At 39.2% G+C, this 17,559-nt stretch overlaps 1 protein-coding gene across 3 annotated transcripts in view; it reads left to right on the top strand.

Moving 5' to 3' along the window:
* Positions 1-16,747, top strand: part of SNX10 (sorting nexin 10) — a 33,936-nt gene extending 17,189 nt beyond the window's left edge. For all 3 annotated transcript variants that reach the window (XM_056484976.1, XM_056484977.1, XM_056484978.1), the window contains 5 exons: positions 2,549-2,635; positions 5,255-5,355; positions 5,941-6,039; positions 13,910-14,125; positions 14,567-16,747. In XM_056484976.1, coding sequence (XP_056340951.1) covers positions 2,549-2,635; positions 5,255-5,355; positions 5,941-6,039; positions 13,910-14,125; positions 14,567-14,645 — 582 coding nt within the window. In that variant the 3' untranslated portion in view covers positions 14,646-16,747. The remainder of the gene's footprint in view (positions 1-2,548; positions 2,636-5,254; positions 5,356-5,940; positions 6,040-13,909; positions 14,126-14,566) is intronic.
* Positions 16,748-17,559: the final 812 nt, after the last annotated feature.

Here is a 17,559-nt window from a genome sequence, read left to right as displayed (position 1 = left end):
GCTGCATTTAGCTGAGGTGCTTTGCTGTTCTGCAGATCATTTTTCTTCTTGGCTCAGTTCTTTACTGCTTAGACACTGCCTGCCACGGCATATACAGCAGGTCTCAATTTCTTTGGTAGGTATGTCTAAAGGGTTTTAACTTCCTCCATGTTGAAACTCAGTGATTAGTTAATTGCAAGTTAAAAGTGTACAGGAGTTTTCCAATGTGAATCTTGTGGTCTGGAATGGTTTGCAGGGTAAGCTGTAGCTAATTGACTGTGTATCCGATAGTGCCTTTTAGTCACAATACTTTGGTATTATAAAGGTTAGAAAGAAGTCTTTTACTTTGAAGACTGTTTTGATTCTGTACAAAGGAGAGGGTTATGGAAGGTTTTTGGGAAATGTGGTAATTTAGGGAACCTGGACAAAAGGGAAGTCAACAAGAAGCTGATACAGACGAGATGATACAGATAGATGAGAGGAAGGAGACTGAGGTCAGGTTATGAGCAGGCTGCCTGAGGATGTGACTCCTGTGCTGCAGCAGTTGAAGGGAAGAGGGGTGGACTGTCCTGAAGCTTCTTGGCATAATTTCTCTACTTCCACTTGCAGGAACTGATGCATTTAGTGCTCGGGAAAGAAAAGAAAGTGTGTTGAGAAGTGGTTGCAGCCTTGGAGAAGACTGGGACACGGGGATATAGGAATTTGGGGAAGACAAGATTTTGTGACATAAAAAGATGGCACAGTAGGTCTGGAAGTCTGCTTTATCTACTTACCTACCTATGTATGGTAAATATTATAGACAGTGAGGCAGGTGGAGAAAAACAACCCAAAAAATGGTGTCCTCTCCTATGTTCAGCACATTGCTGAATGTCTTCTCCAGAGCAGGAATAACTTCCTCATACATCCCTCTAGTGTTTTTATAAAAGTAAAGGCATGACCCTCAGCTGGTAGAAATGATTAAAGCTCGGTTCATTTGTTCCTCTTGTGTCATGCTGGCATGGGGTTAAAAAGCTGCAGGGGAGAATTTGCCCTCTGGTGCTCTTCAGTGAGGAAAGAAGCAGCAGAGGTGGCAGGAGCCTTTCAAATGTGCTTTTTTTGGCAAGGTGTTGATGATACTCACCAGAATTGGTGAGTAATTGCCAGTTTTACAGAAAACACCCCTGGGACCAGGAGCTGGGCTAGGTGACCTAAAACCAGAAGCTGTGTCCAGCATCAGACCACAGGCTCCCCGTCCCTGAAGCAGTAACACCCGGAAATCAGGGAGGAAAATTATTTAATCCAGACCTTGAATGTCTCCTTGCTATGTACAGAGTGCAGTGCCTGTTCAGGAAGAAGTGTATCTTCACCTTTCAAGGTTGTTATTGTTCTCCTGTCAGTCCACTGAAGGTTTGCAGTGGTGGTACATGCAAGTGTGTGTTAGGGGAGAAGAGTAAAGCTTTTATTTCTGATGCCTTCGGTTTGGGCATAGGAAGATACATTTTGAGAGCTTTCTAGTTCAAGATTTCTTGATTTATGCAAATATGTACTAAAAAAAGCATGTTTTTTACCAGAAACCTTGTCGTTCCTCCCACAGTTGATTCCTATACCTGGAGATTTTGCACAGTGCCTTCCTCTCAGGGGGAATATATCCACAGATTAAAGTGATACACTTTTCTTTAAGGCTTTGCTAAGTGGTTGAGTTAGCTTTTGGGGTGAATAGCTTATTTAAGCAACTGGAATAGGACAGCCTGTACATGTGCTCCAGAAGTTGCAGGTATTTAAGCACACTTTTGACCTTTGTATATTAAAGGAACATTTTTCCATCCTAGCATGAATATACAGATTTATCAGGATTTTGTGAGTTTGTTTGGTTTTGTGTTTTCTACAACAAAACTCTGATCATTAGTTGAGAGTATTGAGAAACATTTAATTCTTCAGTCTCTTCCAGTTCCCATTAGTGATACCCAGTTATATTACAGGAACATCCACAGGCCTTCTCTCTCTTTTGGGATCCCTCTAAATTATTATATAAATGTAGAAATTACAAGGAAATAAGCTAGATATGACAGCTTCTACAACAAATACTCTACATGATTGTCCCCTCAAAATGGGAAATTTTGCTCTGCAGTGTAGCTGTGTTGCTTCCTTGGACTGGTTGATGGGCAGATTGGAACAGAAATGCCCCAGTGCTGCAACTCTTTCTCAGTGTTGATTACAAATGTGGAAAACACCTGAAATACCTGCCTCATTCTCCTTTACATGTGTGACTTTGAGTGTTAGGTTTTTTAGTTTGTCCTACCAGGATCTCATGTCCCATGAATGAAACATGTATGACTTCACAATGTTACTTAATCTGAAATACTCCTTTTCAGCTAGCAGTTTGGCAGGGATTTTTCCAGACATGTGGTGTAGCTCAGATGATTCATTGCTTTATGCTTCTCCATTTATAGGGTTGCAAAATCCAATAAAACAGCAGTTCAGCTTTTAATCTGACTCAGTAGTTTGTGGAACAGCAGAACAATCAAGAGAGTCTTTAAGGCTGCCTTTGTCTTCTGAAATTAATTGCTTGATTTTTATTATGCACTTGCAGGAATTTGTAACTGTCTTGGTGCGAGACCCTAGGATACAGAAAGAAGACTCATGGCATTCTTACATAGACTATGAGATATTTATTCACGTAAGTATAAAAATATGAGAACAGTTTCTTCGGGCTCTTACTGCTGTTTCTGTCCAAGCCAGGGGTGTCTTTGGGATATAAATGGAATTTCTGCTGCTGGCATGCTGGAGGCTATTATGGTTTTTTTTAGCAACTGGGATGCAGTGGGACAGGTAAGGTGGGTTTGCCAATGGCCGTGTCATAGGTCTGGCAGAGCTGGGGTTGAACCTAATATGTCCACACATGCATTCCACAGTGTCTTGCAACAGACAATTCTTAGCTGTACTTATCAGCTAGAACACTATTACAGTCAGTTGTATCCTGCTGTTGTAAAAGAATGTTGATGTCCAGGTATTCGTGGGAAAACAACTTTCTTTTCAAGTAATTATCTGGTTATTCGTACTTTAAATTCTCCTCAGTTCTTTTTGCCAAGTTATTTGGTTGCTACAATGTGGTTTTTTTCAGGGTAGGTAGACTTTCATATGATGCTAATTTAGTGGTGCTTGGATGTGTGAAGTAGTTGCATTTGGGTTTGTGATTGTAGCCCACCATGTGTTAATGGGAGTGCACTTGGCATTATGGTGCTTTTGTGCCTTAAATCTGCCCTATATATAATTTTGTTTTCTCGATTGTTCTTTGGTGGATGACGTACAGAAGGCGTTACCCTAATTTGCCAAATCTAGATCCAAGGATTTTAATTGCAGTGTAAAATAAAGGTGTTTGAGAGTACTAAGTTACATGGTTAATGCTTGGCACAAGACCAAAAGCATTTCCTTCCTGTGTGGAAGAGTTAAGCAGTTAGTGTGTGAGAGCAAGCAGTCAAATGATGATTTATCAAATGTCTGTGTGACAAGTACTTCTCTCCTGTGTGGCAGTCAAAGTTGTGAAACGTTTAAATTTGCAATGTGCTTCAGGTACTGCTTCCAAAGCAATTATATTTTTCATTTCTGGTAAATAGAAATTCTGTAGATTCGACAGGGTGGGTGCTGTATTACTCTTTCACAGACGTCAGTGTCACTGAATAAAAGTGTATTAAGGCTTTCTCAGAGACTGCTGAGTTGGGAGGGATGTTGTTTAGACCTAACATGTCTTCATTCAACTCCAGTCAGCAGCTAAGCACCACACAGCTGCTTGCTCACATCCCCTCTGCCCCACTAGCAGGATGGAGGGAAGAGTATTGGCGGGGTGAAAGAGAGAAAACTTGTGGGTTGCAATACGAACAGTTTAATAATTGAGATCTAGTAGTAGTAGTAATAACATTAATAATAAAATAAATAATAATACTATTAAACAATAATAACAACGATATTAATAAAGAAACTAGAAAAATATATGACTATAGAAAAACAAGTGATGCAAATGAAAACATATGCTCAGCACCAAGTAACCAATTCCCAGCCGGTCCCTCAGTGGCAGTCTCCAGCCAATCTCCACCCAAGTTTCTTGCTAAGCATGATGCCATATAGTATGGTATGTCCCTTTGGTGAGTTGGGATCAGCTGTCCCAGCTGTGTTTCCTCACACATTCCCCTCCATCCTCAGCCTGCTCACTGATGGGGTGGGGCGAGGAGCAGAAAAGACCTTGGCTCTATGCTCAGCAGTAACTAAAACATCCCTGTGCAACCAGCACTGTTTCCAGCACAGATCCAAAACACAGCCCAAGCTACTGTGAAGAAAATCAACTCTCCCCCAGCCAAACCCAGCATACAGTGATGTATGATCCATCACTGGGCATCTCTGAAGCTATTAAGCATCAAGTCAGCTTCTTGTCACCACAATGCCAGGGATTTTGGGAACCAAGTCCTTAGGTCAGTCCTACCATCCAGACTTCTCAGTGGACTCAAGGTATTTTGTCTGCTTGGTTGTTAGGCAGACTGAGTTCCCCTTCTACCCAGCTCTTAGAGCACTTATCTTCCTAAGCTGTGCAGTATCGTGGGTGTGCACCTCTGTTCCAGAAGGCTGTCATCTTCGTGCTCTCCACAGTCTGCATCTTGTGGCTGGCTGGAGTTACTGCTCCTGGCAGGCAGGGAGGGTGGGCTGGACTGCAGGCAGTGTTCTAATGGAGTCTCGTCTGGTGTGAGGGATTTCATCTAAATGTATGCTCCATGGGAAAATTTGGCAAAAGTATTTAATTTCCACAAATTGTTTCTCTTTTGATGAATTGGCATTTTCCTAGTGAACTAATAGTGTTCTGTGGGGAAATTTCCAGATGCTGCTGCTTGCAGAGAGCAGTCATGTTGGTTTCTTTGGTTTAAGTGGGACTGCACACTGGAAAAATTCTGTGTAGCTGTTTGCAGGATTGTAACTAGAATACCTAAAGATCTTTTTCCCCTGCAAAGATTGACATTATCTGCTGAAACCTTTTTCTGAGGTCTGTTTTTTCTGTTACTGTAAGTTGTACTATAATCCAAATCTTTTGCTTTTAAAAAGAAAGCAAGAAAAATGTTTCCCTGAGAAGCAGTAGAAACTGACACCAGTCCTGCCTGAAGTAAAGCACAATCCTTAACACAAACTGAATTAATGTCAAGCTTTCCATTGGTATCTTGGGCATTAGTATAACATCTTGGATGTGTTGTTAATACCGTGGCTGCATTTTAGCTTAAGCTGATTTGCAAAGCAAATGTTTTTTATTTCCCAACAGACAAACAGTATATGCTTTACAAGGAAAACATCCTGTGTCAGACGACGCTATCGAGAATTTGTTTGGCTCCGGCAGAGGCTTCAGAGCAATGCAGTGCTTATGTGAGCAGATTTATATATGGCTATTTAATAATCTCTCAGTCCTGGAGGGAAGGATTGTTTCGCCTTCATTCAGAGAACTACAGAAATCAGATCTGGAAAGTATCCTGTGTTTCTTGGTAGCACAGGTTTGTTCTGTAGAATGCATTTTATGTGCTTTAAACCAGGAAGAATGTGGTTTGTACTTCTAGCCTTTTTTTGAAGATCCCCCCTCTAATTTGTGAGAGACTTGATCTGTATTTTCTTTTGCTATGCACAGGTTGCAGAAATAACAATCTAGTGTAGGTGTTTGTACCTCCTCTTTGTTGTTCTTTGATGTGCTTAGGTCTTGCAAGCACCATAAGAGACCAGCCAGACATGGATGCAGGCTTATCAACTGGACCAGAAAAATCAGATTAATTAATTTTCCCCTTTGAGGTGATTGAGAAGCCCTTCAGTTTCTCAACCTTGTGTTCCCAAATTGATTTCAAGGGCTTCTGGAACATAACCCATGATTTTCACATGCTTGGGGTTAGCATTTGCTTACTGCATTTTTCTCTGCTGTTTCACATTTGGTTTTAACTGTGTATTTTTTTCCTGTTTATAAAGACAGCTACCTGAATTGCCATCCAGAACTTCCTTTTTCAATATGAACAATCCTAATCACGTGGACCATCGCCGTCAGGGTCTGCAAGAATTCCTGGAAAAGTGAGTACAGCCTATCCAGAGGTGCTGGAATTTTTACGAGGTCATCAGTTTCGGGTTTAAAATAACTCATCTCTGGTACTTGAGAGCCACCGTGTGGTCATCTGTACATGCTACACGTTTAGTTATATTTTTTTACTTGCACTGTCATCATTCATACACGTGACTTCAGCTGTATGGGTTATAAAGAGACTTCAGCTGGGGCTTTTCCACTGTTTCATTGCACTGATTATAAATAATAGGCTTAGATTTAAATCACTTTGCAATTGCATGCTAAGTTTGGATGATCTTTCACTGTGATGTCTTATTTCTAGCTTTCAATAAGGAGCTGTATATTCTTGTACAAAGCTCCCCTCTTTATGTTCATGGAAAATCATTGTCTTTGTGGGCTAAGCCCCTGTGAGCCTGGGAAAATTCTCTAGTGAAATCTCCTAACACAGAGCTTTCCTATAATGCAAATTACTTTGTTTACCACTCCCACTAGCATAAGCAAGCTCTAGCAGCTGTGACCATTTCCAGTGTAGCTGCAATCTGTATAAAATCATTCATCAGGTTTAGCTAGACCCTGACCTGCATTACAAGACAGTAGTGTATGAGTTTCAGTACTGCATCCCTCAGTCCCACTGTTGTGACTACTTCACCTTGTGCAGTGGCTGAGCCCCTGTTGGTGTAATTTTCTGCTTTTTCTCTGCTATTCTTGTCATGGGACTGCTGGTGTGAGAGCAGGCTGCTCACAGCTGCTGGAGCAGGAGCTGTGTGTGCCTCTGCCAGCTGCCTTTAGCTGCTGCTCGGGGTAAGGGCATGGTGAAACACTGCAAGCAGAGACTATTCATCTTCTTTCCAGTCAGTGTATTATAAGCCTTCCTAACAGACAACAAATCATTGGTCCCAGGGTATATTTGTTAGGCTTAGCAGCTGAAGGCAGGGACAGCTAACTGCTGCAGGAATAATATTCTGCATGCAGTTATATAGGATCTATGGCCAAAAGGTCAGCCAATAAATACTGGCTGAAGGCATGCGAGACAGGGAAGAGAAAGCAGAGAAGGATTAGAGGGTATTTTTACACCTCAGGAAAGAAAAGCAGTGAAATGGAAGGGCTGTGCTCCTGGAAGCATGTCAGTGATAATATGAAGAGTGTAGTAGCTCAGGTTCCTGGGTCTCAGCAGTTCTGTCTTAACTGTGCCCCATGGAGTAGTGCATATCTAAAAACACTCTCATTTTAAAATGGCAGAGAGGCCAGTCTGATAACAAGGTATATCGGCATCAGAAATGTTTACAACTGCAGTCTGCTCTTCAAAACGCAAATCAGAGAGGTAGATTTTCTTCAAAGACATCCTCATGCTCCAATTATGTGGATGGCTGTAGCTTTAATGAGTACTGACAGCAAAAAATGACAGCATGTGGAGCATTTTACCATGCTGCTTTAAGTCCAGGAGTGGGAAAAGAGGCAACTCAATTGTAAGATAGGGATTTAAATGTTTGAACTTGACTGCAAGGAACTCTCAGCCCTGGAAGGAATTTTCAGAGGTTGTGTTGGGATGCACTAGGCTGGCACCTTATGTGCTGTACCATTGCCCTCTGCTGGCTGGCCCTGCTGTGCTGCTGCTCACAGAAGGCATCTTCCTATTGGCTCAGCTGCCATGATGCTTTCCCTCCCAACCCCCCCATTTTATGACTCTGAACCAAAGGTTGTGATTATTTTTCTGAAATTGAATTTGTGGAACTCCCTAACGAGAGTTAGTATAAAACATATATACATACCTATGTATAATACATAGGTATAGTATACATATGTATGTACACTGAATATAAGTATGGTCTATATGTATATATGTACAATATATATATGCTACATAGATACTGTGTATAATATACACACTTTACTGAAGCTCTGGGTCTGGATGCTGGATGTTCTGTGGAGTGGCAATACCAGCTGAAGCAGGACCTTTCTGATACATTAGAAAGGGAAGGCCCTAACCCAAAACTGCTAAGCTGAGAGCTCCATTCACGTCTGCAGTGACAGCAGCCGCTGTGCTCAAGCTCACAGTCCTACTGGTGTTTCTTTGTGGCAGTGGGAAGAAATGGGGAGAGATTTGCAGGTGACATTTTTAAATGCCTGCCTGTGATGCAGGAATCCCAGGTGTTATCAGGATCCAGGACATCTCTGAAGAGGGGGTTTAGATCTTTCAGAGTCTTGGTTTGTGCCCTGTGCTGTGTGACCAGATTTCTGTAGTGCCTGCCTGTGCAGGAGCCACGTGCCTGAGGAGCCAGGATTGAGCAGCTGGGGGCTCTCTAGTACTCAGCTTCTGGCCTGGGAACACTTCCATATTGCCTATATGTGGATGGCTACAGAGTTCTGTTGTCTTTCCTCACTTCCCACTCCAGGGTGAGTTAGCACAGGGCACAGTGTTGTGTACTTAGAGCCTTTGTGAAGCCTGTCCGTGCTGAGCACAGTAGCGTAAGAATTAGGCCAACAGCTGGGAAGTTAAGCACTAGACTTTGGTGAAATCTCGGAACAGGTGTCCCATTTTGATTTGGTTTTACTGCACAAATGCAGGAGTAAGATCTACTTGTCTTACAGGTTATTATCTCTGAGTGATGAAGAGCTGTAAAGCTCACTTCTTGTCTGGGCATAATTTAATATTTCAAGAGGCCATTTGCATTAACGGAAGTCAGCTAGCCCTTTTCAATTATGAATTTCTTTGTAAGAATAAGGAAAATTATGTGGTTTTTCTGCTAAGTATCCTTGTCCTTTGAGGATGACTGTAAATTAACAGGAAAAGTTTATTCTTAAACTAGAAGTCAAAATTAAAATATTATATTATAATTTTAGCTTCTGTAAGATCGTCTTTGCTTTCTTCCCTTTGTAGCTGTGCAGGTCTAACTTTGGGATTTAGATTACCCTCATAAGATCAATTGGGTTTGCTCATGGGAAAACTAATTAACAAAGCCATTTTGAATGAAGTTTTTTAACTGAATGTAGTCGGATCCCAAAAATTTTGTGATTTAGGGAGAAGGATTACTCTTCAATTACTTTTCAGACATGCAGTTTATGATGGGGTGGAGGACACTGAGAGTTTTGAGAAAGAAAATGCTTGGATCCACAGGGAACAGAGGGCATCCACAGTATCACTGCTCCAGAGGGCCATGCATCGGGCTTGCTCGATGCTGGAGTGAGGAAGCCACCCAAAATTCATCTGCCTAAGGCAGAGCCATTTTCTGAAGGTGTCTGGTTTTTTGCCCTTTTCCTCCCACCTCCTTGTCTTTTCCACTGCAGTCCCACAAGCTGCAGCTGGTGCAGAGGGTCAGAGGTTTCTTCTGGAGGTGTCTCCACTAGGTGCTGTCTCAGGGATGTGGAGAGCAGGAGACTGGCTCCAAAAGGGATGGATGCCAGCTTTCCCCTGCCAGGAGCATTGGTGGTTGTGGGGCAGGTGGAACCACCGTGGGCAAGTTGCCTCTCTCCAGTGGAACCTTGCTGCTGTTTCCTATCTGGTGAGGGAATAATGTGTAGCAGGCACATGTGGCTTAATCTTCTCCTAACCGCACGCATTATCACATACCCAACAGTTGCTTCACAGTTGGTTGATATCAGTAACATTTCCTCCCTTATAAAAAGTGAAGGAGGAAACACAGTCAGCTTTTTAAAAGAGGAAACTGGGGCTTTGTTTGGTGTGGGCTGGGGCTGAGGGGCTGGATGCTCAGTAGAGGGCACCACAGCACAGGCTGTCATCCCCTGCCTCTAAGCTCCTTGGGTTTTTCCCTTGCTCTCGTGAGCTGATGTAAATGGGCAGAGTAAATTTGTCGAAAACAAAATCGGAGTGTTAACCTTCCACACACATTCAAGTGTGCATCTGTCATTGTATTAGGTTACAGTAGATACAGGAAATCTTTAGTTAGGATTAAGTTGTACTGTTCAGCCATATGTTGTTTTTCTCCAGCAGAACAGTGTATAATATACCTAATAAAATCATGTTGAAGAAAACCAGATTTTGGACCTTGTCCAAATAAGAAAAAACCACGTTTTTTCTTTTGTAAATATTTTTGCCATAACACAGGAAAAGAGAAATATTCCTCATATAGTATCCAGCATTTCCTCAAAAATGACATTATTTTTTCTGCTTGTGATGTTTTTCAGTCTTGCTTCTTTAAAGGTCTAGATATCACGAGCATTTACTGAAACCTTACAAACAAAGATTCACATGGCTGTGAATAAAAAATTATTTTATTATCTCTAATTCTAATGTAGAGCCTTATCCTGCAGCCCCCTTAATCACGTAAGTAGTCATTATGCATGTGAGCAGTCTGGCCAAGAGGAGTGAAATCTCTGACAAGTAATGACTACTGATGGGATCAAGACTTGCAGGGTTTAGCCTTTCGTCCTTCTCGCAGGCGTGCATAGAAGGTCTGTTGTTCTCTTCAATCTGCTCAGTCAGTTTATAGGAATTATTACCGTGAGCCGTGACTCCTCCAGTAGCGCCACGGCAGCAAGGGCTGATTTACATCCCGTGAGCACAGCCCTGCCTGGCACTGGCTGCAGTGAAAGTGTTGAAGCAGCACCGGGAGCGCGACCGCTCGCGTCGAGACTGCGCACGCGTCCAGCCTCCGCAGAGACACCCGAGCATTAATGTTGAGACACTCCTCCCTTCCTCTTCCCCTGTCAATTTGTTAGGTGGTGGTTTGTAATTTTCATTTTTTAAGTCCTTGAAGCCAAGTCTGCTTTTTGAATGTACAGCCCTCCATTCAGTGAGCCCCCAGGATAGCAAAAGCCTCATAGAGCAACTGCTGTACCAGCACTTAATACTACTGGTACCATCTGGTGACAAATGTATGGGTATTCCCTTGAAGAAAAAGTGTTATGCTTTCCTGTTCAAAATACTCACGGCTACTGCAGAATTTATTTTTCATTTTGATTGCTTGAAGCATGCAATTAAAAAGCAGTCTAACCTGTCAGTTCAGAGGGGGTAGGAAAAGCAGCAGTTATTTTTTAATTAAAACAGAAATTCTTCAATGCTACAAGCAGGTAAAAGGTGTTTGCATATCTGCTTTCAGGATGGTTTTAAATGACTTGCAAAATGCATTGAGTGTTTTGTCTCAATATGAACACATAGTGAACACACACATATATGAGTATATGAGTGTGGGTGAGATTAGCTTTATGAACATCTTTCCATCTCTGCAACCTTGGTTTCTCTTCACTCCTTTCGCCTCCAGATGGCACTATGAAGCAGAAAAGAAAATTACTGTGAAATAATGAGTCCAATGTAAAGTAAAATTGGAAATTGAATTATAGCTGCAGAAAAAGGACAGTAGCCTTGAGGTCCTGATCAGTCTGTACTCTTATCACTTTTGTTTGCTGTTCCATGTGTTAGGTTACTGCCAAGTTAATAACAGTGCTTTAGCAGTTCAAGGCTTAGCAGAATTGTACTGGACATGAAATAAAGCTAAAATGAATTTGTGTCCAATATCATTGACATTAGTGCTCATTACTTCTCTGGTGTAATGCCTCAAACCATCTAAAATCAATTTTAAAGATTACCCGTTATTTTATAAAGAAAATAAAATACATTTCAAACAGCAACAGAGCTGTAAGTGTAGTGTAATCTCATGAACAGTTAGTTACTCGTGTTTTCACTGGTTGGCAGGAAACTTTTGAAGGTACAGCAAGAGGAAAATCTGTGAAACTAAATGCCATTCACAGAATTTAATGACTTGGCTTTTTGCTGTGTTACTTGGCATTAGACACGCAAATGTTAGAATTGCAGAAATGTGCATCCCCTCACTGTGCCTGGGAAAAACAGTAACTGTAGTTATTCTACATGAAACTCCAGCACATTATTTTTCTTTTGTTTTCCTTCTTTTGCTTTTTCTTTTTAAGAGAAGTAGAATTAGTATATTTACTCTCCCGATTGCATAAACTGTAAAAGTGGATTTATTGTTCAGAATGATACCTCTACTTTTTGTTTGTCTTTGTTTGGAATGTGGGTTTATCAAGAGTCAAGGCTGAAATCCTCTTTTAGTGGCTGCTGAATGTTGGCTTTTCAAACTGTAATCATGAAGCTGTTGCTGTCAAGGTGTGTAGACCTGTAAATTCTGTTTGGAATAATTTTTACACAGCCTTTGCTGGATTTTAGACTACAAAGAAGTTTTTCTTTCTATTAATACACTACACACATTGATTTTACAGATATCTATTTGCTATTAAAATTGCAAGAATTCGCATTGGATTTAAAAGGCTTTCTCTATGTATGAAAATGTGCTTAATTTGAACTTCAGCAAAATCTGATCTTTCTGAGACTCAGTTTCACTCACACCTGGTAGCTCATTAGGGTCTAATGTTGGAGACATTTCTTCATTGGAAGGAAGGTGTCAGAGTTGGAGTTGTTTGGTTGAGAGTGTGTGTTCACCTAGGCAAGTGAAATGTGCATGCACATGAGTATCTCATGGTTTCATGTAGACACTTCTTACTACTTATTTTGACAGATTTTTATGGGCTTGAATGAAGCCAGAAATCCTCTTGTGTGTTTATTAAATGTTATTGTAATGTTGGCTGCTTTAGAGAACGGTTTTCAGAATGTATTTGTGTTTAAAACGTTACAGTCCAAACACACCATTAATCTTATTCAAGAGAAGGAACTAATCAGTTACACTTTTCATTTTAGTCAGAGTACCTTTAAAATGCAATATTTCTTTCTGCTCATACTAGTTCTTACATTAATGTCATCTCTTGTTTCCTGTTGCACAGCAATTACTTTTTTTGGTAAAAACTGTAGCCTAAACGGGTATAAATGGGTAAATACTGACTCTGAGTAGCTTTGAGTTGTTTAAAGATATTTTAATAATTTTCTGTGGAGCATTCTTTGGCGTGGTCATAGCCTCTGATGTCTGTATTACATGAGTAAAACAACACACACACATTGAAGAAGTTTCTTGTTAATCATTCTAGGATTTGTATAGTAAAGAATTCCTTTCAAGAAATGTAGAAGAAAAGTTGCGTATCTTTTTTTAAAAAATAGTGATGATGATCCTCAATTCTCAGTCCTTGAAATAGTCTCTCTACAACTTTCTGTGTTGTTACTGGAATGTACTGTATTATGTTTAATGTCATGTGTTTTAAGTAAATACTTAATACTGTGCTAAATGTATTTGGAGACTTAATTTAAAATATATATGAACCAAATTCTAAAACCGATTTTTGAAAATAATAGCTGGAATTAAATTAAATTTAAAGAGTCCCTGAAAACTATCTGCATGTAAATTAAAACCAGCATTCAGTATTAGTATTTTCATTCTAGCTTAAATGTATGCATATTTGTAACAGCATAAATAATTCTGGCTAGTGTTGGCTCACTTGTTGGTAGTCCTGATGTTGCATGTGTATGAAGTCTGTTCTGCCTTTGCACTGTCTCTCTACAGACTTTACTCCACCAAACAAATTGGTGACTTGTAATTTTTATAAAAGTTTGACTATTAATAAAAAAAGAGAGACCAAATTTTTTGTGAGAGTATATGCCTCCAACTGCCTAAAAAATCATTAATTGATCCATGTGGTAATAGCAGATGGTTAAATGGAAGAAATGTCCTTGAAGTTATTCTAATAGCAGATGTGCCTAACTATTAGCTTCATGTTTTTACTCACCTAAAATTCCAAATAATGTAATAAGAAAGTAACATGCACCTAATCATTTTAATATGTTCACTGCCTTCTGTTACTGATTTAGGATTAATCTGAAAACTTTAAAAGCAGGACATCATTTAGAATTTGTTCTGGGAAAACACTTTATGTGTGTGTGTGTGTGTGTGTGTGTGTGTGTGTGTGTGTGTGCGCGCACACGCACAGGTTATCTGTAAACATTTGCTTTTTTGCCTTTTCCAGGATCCTACAAGATGCATTGTTGCTCTCAGATAGCAGGCTTCACCTCTTCTTACAGACTCAGCTAAGCCCAGAAGACATGGAGGCCTGTGTGTCTGGGCAGACCAAATACTCTGTTGCTGATGCGATTCACAGTTTCGCCTCTCTGAACAGACGTTTTCCTGTAGAAGATGAAGAGAGAAAAAAAGGAAAAAACGATGCAGACTCTGATTCAGAGAGGTGAATTCTGTATATCCTTACTTTCTGAGATTATATATCCATACATACACACGCACATGCTTCACTTTTTTGTTGATGTAATACTAAGATAATGAAAAAATTAATTGACTGAGATTTTATTGAGCTGTGACAGCTCATCATAGAAGTCTTCACACACACCTCCACACTGAATTAATGAATGCAGTAGAAATTCAATTATCTGCATTCTGATTATGTGAATTTCATTTAGTCAGACTTGAATTATTCGCGTTTAAATTATCTTGCTAAAAAAATATCCAACTGCACTCCAAATGGCTAATTAAAAGTCCAAATTTCCTGTCTCTCTTTGTGACTGGAGATAATTAAAGTTCTCCTCTGTTACTCAGGCTTTGAGTGTGTTGTGAAAACCAATTTCCTCCTTTTATTTTTTTTTTTTCTCCCCCCCTCTCCCCTTTTCTGCAGTTCATCCTCCGGGCTCGGACCTAGTGATGACAGCATTTCATGTGGATGTAAAGCAAGCCCAGCTTCTGAAGAATCATGAAAAATCATTCCTATATTGCTACCTTAAGGACAGCACAGAGCAGTTTCTGCTTTGTTTACTGGTTATGTGTAACACACAAACAGGGCTGTCTGGTAATGTGTACCTAAATGACCCATTGTTAATGCAACCACATGTCCTTAAAAATACTCAAAACAGACCTCAACACTATCCTTTTGGTGATTTTATTTTTTTTTAAATGTATCATGGTGCAGGTCTACATGCTACCTATTTATGTTTTTGTGACTGTTAAAATCTCAGTATTGGGTAAGTCGTGCTCTTCTGACATACGTGGCAGTTAAAATAATTCCCTCAGTGAGTGCATGTCTCAGATTTGAAAAATAAAGATAACTTAATTCCTCATCTTAAAAGTTGGTATATCATATCAAACATATTCAAAGCATCTTTTAGTAATTTGCATCAGAGAAGTTTCATCTTTAGAAGTCATTTGACATTGGTGATGAAATTACACACCCCACCAAGGTACTCACTTTTTAAAGTAGCTCAGCAACATCAGCAAAACAACATTCGTACAAACGAAATGCTGCTGACAATTTGAGATATAAATACATCTTCCTCTGGTCCTTCTCTAATGTTTATGGAAAGACTGGTTTTATCATGCGTAAGTACTGAAGGCAAAAATTCTTGAGCATGGTTGCTTAGAAGTTTAGAAATATAAATAAAAATTACATCATTTCTAGGCTTGCTGGAGATTCTCAGCTCCCAGTGAAAATCCTGGATGAGGTCCATCGAAACCAATGGCTGAATTTTGCACTGACCTCACTCTCTAGGGCCAGGATTTCACCCAATATGTTTAATTTAGGCATCTATATTTGAAGGTACTGGTAGAGGTGTTTTAGTTCAGCAGCTGAAATGGGGAGTATCTCCCTCTGTGAGATGATGATAATCATAGAGCTGTAACACCCTGCATGGATGTGGCCCTCTCCACTCTGTGAGTAACAGGAGCTGCTCATTTCATTGTGGCAGTAGTTACCACGCTGGAATATTGACTTTTTCACAAACAAAAGGCAGGCTTGAACACAACTTCTTAACCACCAACACTTATTTTGATTAAACGTCAGTTTTGCTCTTTATTGTTCACAGCAGCTGCGCAGTGTCTTGTCTCAGATTCTGTCAAAGGAATATGTTTCACTGTGGTGTTGTATTTATATTTGACATTTAACTGCTATTAAAAAGAGCTAGGGGGTCTGATCACCCTAGCAAAGCTCCCATTAACTTCAGTGCAGTAGTTACCAGTCTAGAAATGGATATAAATACATGCGCTTTTTTTAAAAGTTTTTTTTCTTTCCTTTTTTTAAGGAAATCTGTGATTACTTTCAAAGAAGGAGCATTTTAAACCTGTGAATTACAGAAACAATAGAATATTGAATAGCCAGCTAGTAAGGGGTAGCATAAACATGTGTGGGCATGCTTTTTAAAAGCATCCAGCTGGGAATCTGTGTAATTTTAGAAACAGGTTTTAATAGCCTGAGAATAAAGTATCTTAGGTAACTACTTTAAGCCACTGTATTTTGTTGATGGTAGCACTTTGTAAGATAAGTATCCGTGTTTCTTTCTGCTTAGTCTCACTGAATTGCACAAATGTATTTATTCACCATCTCAGCTTGAATGTGAGTTAGCAGCAATGCTATTTTTAATGTAAAAGTGGTAACGTTTAAATAAAGCAACAAGTTATCACTAAAAGTAGCTTAAAAATAGCTGTTACTGCCAGAGATTTAAATTACTTGGGGTTTTTTTCTGTATTTTTTAATATGGCACATTACAAAAAAATTGTTTAGCAAATTTATTGAAAAAGTGGGAAGGATTTAAAAACAAAAACTGGAATAATGTTGAGAAGGATATTACCATTTTTATTTAAGACAATACAGGTTTTTCTTTTGTTTTTAAAGATTGAGTTAGACTCTTGAAGCACTTTACAGTTCTGGCTTACTAACATATTCTCAGTACCTACAAAAATAACAGAAACACAAGGTTTGGAGAGCCTTTGTGGCTGATTTTATTTTTTATTTTGCAGAGCTTATGAGTATGCCAGTATGAGTATTCCAAATGAAGATGTTTCTGAAATAAATATTTGTTTTCTAATAGCTCTGTTGTTATTCTCGTATTTTCTTCATCATTCTGTTTAAAAAATTTAAGACTACTATAATTTCTTCTCAGCTTTGACAGAAATTTGTTCAAATATTTATCTTTTGAATGTTTGTATAGCTGGTGTTACTGGAATTTTTCTTAGCAATGGGAGAGGGGAAGTACTCCATGCTCTAGTATGTCTCCATGTATCAGCTGTATATAATCACATATAAAGGCTTTAAGGTGTTTTGTTTCATTCAAACATTAAATGTAACTTTTACAAATGTAAATGTTAAAAAATAATGTCTTCTGTTACTTTAATGATTTGGTAATTTTTCCACACAATGACATACATTTTGATCAGTTGATCACTGGTATTTTGATTCTCATTTTTTTAGTTTTGAATAATGCTGACATTTTCTGCTAGCTTTTTTATTTTTTTTAAAGCAGAATAATACCTAATTTATAAATTAGAAGTAGGAATAAGATTACATTATGTCTAATTGCAATAATTCTGCATTCAAAAGCTTCTCTTCATCTTTTGCTTATAGCTTTACATCCTTATTTTTATGATGATTTCTTAAAAGCATTTAAGTAATTGAATAAAACAAGTTACTACTTTCTAGCTCATGTTTAAACCTGACAGTGAGGTTTCCTTTATTTCAGTATCAATATCCTAATCACTTTTGTGACTTACCATGTGTAATTTTCAGTTATATGTATACATATATATATATAGTATATGTGTGTAGATATATATACATACTTGTGTACACACACACACTCTGTTGTGTTTGTGTTTACATTTTCTACAAGAATAGTAGCAAAG

This window comes from Oenanthe melanoleuca, chromosome 2, assembly GCF_029582105.1.
Source record: "Oenanthe melanoleuca isolate GR-GAL-2019-014 chromosome 2, OMel1.0, whole genome shotgun sequence".
Lineage (NCBI taxonomy): Eukaryota > Metazoa > Chordata > Aves > Passeriformes > Muscicapidae > Oenanthe > Oenanthe melanoleuca.
This window is presented reverse-complemented; position numbering and strand designations above follow the sequence as displayed.